The 5601-nt window shown below is 32.0% G+C and overlaps 1 protein-coding gene across 1 annotated transcript in view; it reads right to left on the reverse strand.

Annotated features, from left to right (window-relative positions):
- LOC104742168 (IAA-amino acid hydrolase ILR1-like 6) overlaps positions 1 to 2104 on the reverse strand; it is a 3927-nt gene extending 1823 nt beyond the window's left edge. Inside the window, exons 1-3 of the mRNA XM_010463139.2 lie at positions 1507 to 2104; positions 684 to 809; positions 46 to 345 (exon numbers count right to left, since the gene is read on the reverse strand). Coding sequence (XP_010461441.1) covers positions 46 to 345; positions 684 to 809; positions 1507 to 1983 — 903 coding nt within the window. The 5' untranslated portion in view covers positions 1984 to 2104. The remainder of the gene's footprint in view (positions 1 to 45; positions 346 to 683; positions 810 to 1506) is intronic.

The following is a 5601-nucleotide window of genomic DNA, read 5'->3' on the forward strand; positions in this document are numbered from 1 at the left end:
AATATCTTTTTTTTTTTTTTTTTTTTTTGGATTTTAAGAAAGAACCTGAGAGTCAAGAGGACTAGCTTCACGAGATACAATCCCTTGAAGGCTAATGACGGCGGAAGAAGCTGCAAGAATAAGATTAGCGGCGCCACCACTATCTTCCGCAGTGATAACCGCCCGGAAAATTCCACATCCAGCGAGCAAAGGACCACTTCTAGATCCAATCACACCCGTTGGATGGATGTGAGACACATGGACCGCGAAGATAGCCTGTACGTCCTCCAAGGCTCCGTCTTCTATCATATTCTTTGCACCATTTCCAGCTTCTTCGGCCGCCTGGAATAACAAAACCACTGTTCCCTGTAAACGGTACACAAATGTATTATTGTATGTTTTTACCGGAAACGAGAAAGGGACTAATCTATCTGGCTTTGATCTCTCGTCCAACGAAACTATGGACCTAATGACTACAACTCCTCTGTTGCCAATAAAAAATGTTAAAAATGGATGTTATCCCTTATCTTTAAATGCATATCTTTAGTTCACGTCACTTTGTCATTATAGCACAGCAAACAAACAGTGACCCAGCAAGAAATAAAGTTTATAAATCTTCAACAGTATTTGAAAAGACACATTCACTTTATAAGAAAGCAAATAATGTAAGAATAAAAACAAAGCAAAGAGTTTGATGAAAGTACCTTGAGAAGATGTTCACGAGACTTAAGAATATGGGCAGCGCCGAGAAGCATAGTCACATGTGCGTCATGACCACATGCATGCATTTTGCCTCCAACTTTGCTTTTGTGTTCCCATTCCACGGCTTCCTATTTTGCATGACCACAACTAAATATTATGTCAATATATAAAAATAAAATCCTAAGAAATCTCTATACGTTAGCTATAACCATATCACATCAACCACACAATCTATCATTATCATCATATCTGGTACATCATCATGTGTGACACAGCCTCTGTGTCAGCGAGTAACTACTACCAATATAAGTACAATAATATTTCCTAAAATGGAATATTTCACATGGTCACATGGACCAAATAATATAATGCACTAGTTTAAAGTTTAAACGTACTGTAATGTCAAGATAATTGATAACACAAAAAATAGTACACTGATCAACCCACACAATTTGCATAATTTCTGAATCTTTTGACTTTCCTTTCGAAAAATATATTTTAAATCTGAAGTCTTAACAAAGATTAAACATATCCAAAAGTCTTTCTGTTTCATACAACAGCAATAGGGCACGTGAAAATCATGTAGTGTTTTGCTACAAATTTTAATGTTCACATGGACCTTAGTCCCACATTTTATACTGTACAATTTTGGCGACCCAAATAATATGCGCCACACATGTCTATAATCGTTTGTTTGTATCAATAAAGCTATGTATATACGTAGATAACTAAGATATGTATGTACTCATATCTAAATACATCCTAACAAGAAAAAAGTAAATACTTTAAATTAAGAAACACTTGTTTTGTTCCGGTTTGGTTTACCTGAATTGGTAGTGCGTCCATATCAGCCCGAACCGCCACAAAAGGCGGTCCACCGGATCCGATCCAAGCCCGAATACCCGTTTTTGCCAGCGGGTATCTATACATAATACCCATACGATCCAGCTCGGACCTCACGAGCCTACTCGTCTCAACCTCCTCAAACGCAAGCTCCGGGTTCTCGTGGATCGTCCTCCTAACGCGTTTGAGCCACGCCACGTTATCAGGCTCATAGGTCAGCCTAAGAATCTCAACTGAACAGGCTTTGCTCCAAACCAAACACTCATCTGACCCGGCCGGAACCGGTTGACCCGATGATTGGTTCTTAGTCGGTGTCGGCCGTAGCAACATACCAAAAGGGTTGTTGTGGTTATTGGGATATTTCACTTCAAGGAAGGGTAAGTTGGTCGCTATGGTAAGGGAGACAAAGATTATGGTTAAAGAGACAGAGAGGAGATTAAGTTTCCGGAGGTTGTCCATAACTTTCTGAGATTCTTGTTCTTGTTTCAGACAGAGAGAGAGAGATAAAGTTTTGTTTCGGTTTTAAAAGGAACTTGAGTGAAGAGAGAGAGAAGAGAGAAAGAATTGGGCATGTGGGCATAAAAGGGGTAAAGAGAGAGAGATATAGAGTGAATTAGTCACGTGGGTTAATTGAGCGTCGAATCGTAACGGCTGGAGTGGACAACACCACTTTCCACGGAGACTTGTTCACTCTTGACACGTCTCTTTAGATTTCATTTCATCCATTCTTTTTTTTTTTCCANTTTTTTTTTTTTTTTTTTTTTTTACCCACGGCCGGTGATTTTGTTTTTTTTCGACGTCTCTTTTTTTCTTTTTTTTTTTCTGCCGGTGAAAAGTTTTTTTAACAAAAACGTTTTTGTATAAAAGTGAATAAAAGACAGAAGTAACTCAAATCCAACTGAAATTTTACTATCTATTGTATTTTTTTGCTACTTAAACACTAGTAAAAGTTACATATCCAACATAGAGAAAAGTATACGAAAACAAAGCAACAAATACTAAAATTTGTTATAAAATTTTTATATCGAATTATTTGAACTAATTAAGTCCAAATCTATTCTATATTTTCTGCAAAAATCAATGTACAGTTATTAAAAATCAATATTTTAATCAAGCTACATTTAATTACATGATTACATAGTATTTTTAGTGTGCTGTTTTATAAAATCGGAACCGAATCCAAAACAAAATTTGTCAAATCAAACAAAATTGAATGAAAATAAATTTTTATCTTTTATTTTCAAACTGAACATTTTAGGGTCGAATAAATCAACTACTGATTTTTTTCGAACAGAACTGAACCCAGAACCATATATACTTTCATCTCTATTTTGTTTTTTATACATGTGTAAATTTAGAATTTTGGTTTTGTTGGTCTTAAAATATACTAATGTTAGATCGATTATAAAATATTTTTCGTAGACCATTCGCGAAGTTGTAATATTATTGTCCGTATTCCAAAGGAATAGTTTTGAGTCTTAGAAAATACTATTGTTAGTGTTGGTTGGGGGACCATTATGAAGTAGTAAAACAAAAGGAAAATTATTCCATAAAGAGAAATACTATTATTAAAGAACTTCATCTCTATCCATTTTTTGTTTTGTTGTAATTGTAATTTAATAATAGAGATTAATAAAGATTCATCATACATAGTGATTTAATCAGGACTGCCTTATATATCTATTTACCCATTCATTATAGGGTAACACATACTACACTCTCTAATAGTTATCATATCATCAATATAGCACTTACGTGAAGGCATGTGAAGGAAGCTGTAAGACCTAGAGTTTAACTCACATCCTTGAAATTGGAGTCCCATTTACTGTCGGTAGGAGAATGTTCATATATAAGATCGAGCCGACAGAATTTACTTTCTAGTAGGAGAAATCTTAGAAAACATAACATAACAGCACAAACGAACGGTGTAATTAAATTATTAATTTGTTCAGCAAGTATGGTGGCAACACAATTCCGAGAGTATTGATTCATTTGCTCCCAAATACAATAACGTTAACGGGGCCATATGCTCATCATACCAAAAAAATAGTTTATTTTTCTCTTGCATGAATCCAAATTGGGTCCTTTTATTTATTAGATATATAGACCTTCCATATGATATAAACCTTAGCGGTATTTTTTAGTTTTAATTTTCACTAATCTTTATTTTACAGTCAAACATAAAACAAAAAATCATTTAAAAATAGAAAAATTAGTTTTCAGTATTTTAATAAATTTGCAAAGAAAAAAAAAATTGGGGTTTTTTGTTTACTTTGGTAGATGGAAGTATGATCCATCAACGTTTATCTAAATAACAAAAATTTGTTTAATTTGACGAACTAAACTAGATTTAGAGCCTCTTCATTAGTCATTTTTTAGATGTCTTTAAATATTAAATTAACTAGATTTTAATATGTGGTACACTGTGGTGCTATATTTTGTAACAAAAGCTTTTTAAAAAACTATGTTATATTTTTTTGTTATTTTCTGATAGTATTCTCAATTTCTCACACATCAACTATATTAGATGAAAATATGTTTTTTTTATCGCTACAATATAGTTTTATAGTGAATTTTGGTTGAAATATATGTGTTACATTTATAGTATAAGTTTTATTGTTTTAGTTTTACACAATACATTTATTAGAGTTAAAAAAATTAAAAATATGTATTTCATGATAAGTATTTGTATAAAAACATTGAATTATATTCCTTCTATTTATTTTTAGTTCAATTTTGAAAGTAAATTTATAGTTAAATATAGTAAACATGTCATGATATTAAAATATGTTAATTTTGAAAGAGTTTAATATTAATTTTCTAGGATCTAACCCGACATCCACCACAAGCGAATATTAAATAAAATTTTCTGAAAATCAATTAGAGATATAGCAAGACTCTTTGTAAGTGATGAAGACTAAAATAAAAAAGTATTTATTAATCTTAAAATATATTATTGATTACAAAAATGTTCCTAAAATTTTAAAAATATTAACTTTTATATTCCTTAGGTAAACATAAGGACGAACTCTAAATTTCTCTTCCTCCCCTATATATATAACCAATCAAATTCGTGTTCATTATCATAAATCAATCCATTGATTTTTCTTTCATTTCATAACTAAATAAAAATGATTTCAAAATAACATCAAGGCTTTGGCCGCGCCACCGCACATCAATGCGGTATTTCAGTGTTCATCTTCTTTTGCTCATTGGCTCATTGCAAAAAAAAATTTATGTCATTAATTTAAAGGATAAATAAGGAAATTCATTATGGATAAATATGGAATATATAGATGCTTATATATAATTATGAGTATTTTTGTGATGACTAATAATATTTTTATTTAATTTATGTTGATTTAATTAGAAATAACTATAGGTAACATGTGTTTTAATATAAATTGTATTATTATTAAGCTCAACTTTGCTAAAAGATTTATAATTTCTAAATCAGTATACAATGGTAAGTTACTACCCACATCAAAAATAACAATCATGAGTTTCTTTTAATTCTTGAAAACTAAGACTATTTTGGTTAATATATAATAGTGGAAGTATATTGTAAATTAGTCACATTATAATGAAATGCAAAATATAGTAATTTATCATGTTATTATTATATTATTATATTACTATTATATTATTATGTTAATAAAAACGTTTCCAGGCGCCATCTCCGAGGATAAATGAGAAATTCTTTTATCCGATCTCACCTAACATTTTCCACTAGTAGCAGCTGATTCTGAGTTTTAACCGCTGGACACCCCTCGTCCGGATGGGTGTTCTTCCAATCTTCAAACCTTGCTCCTCCACAACCAACCACCAAGAGGTATCTGAACATTAATTTCGACCTGTCTTTTACTAGTACTGTAATTTAACCACTGCATTTATCTTCTTCCCCCATCCGGAATCTATATAAGCTGTTTCTACCCGTTTTAGCCCGAGTAACCTGTGTTTCTTTTACTTGAATACTGAACCTCCCTAAACTGAATTTTACCCAAACATGCCTCTGTGATGGCCACCCGCACACTTAACCACCTGAACGGAAATGAAATATTAAGAGGTTATCCCCCC

This window comes from Camelina sativa, chromosome 14, assembly GCF_000633955.1.
Source record: "Camelina sativa cultivar DH55 chromosome 14, Cs, whole genome shotgun sequence".
Taxonomy (NCBI): domain Eukaryota; kingdom Viridiplantae; phylum Streptophyta; class Magnoliopsida; order Brassicales; family Brassicaceae; genus Camelina; species Camelina sativa.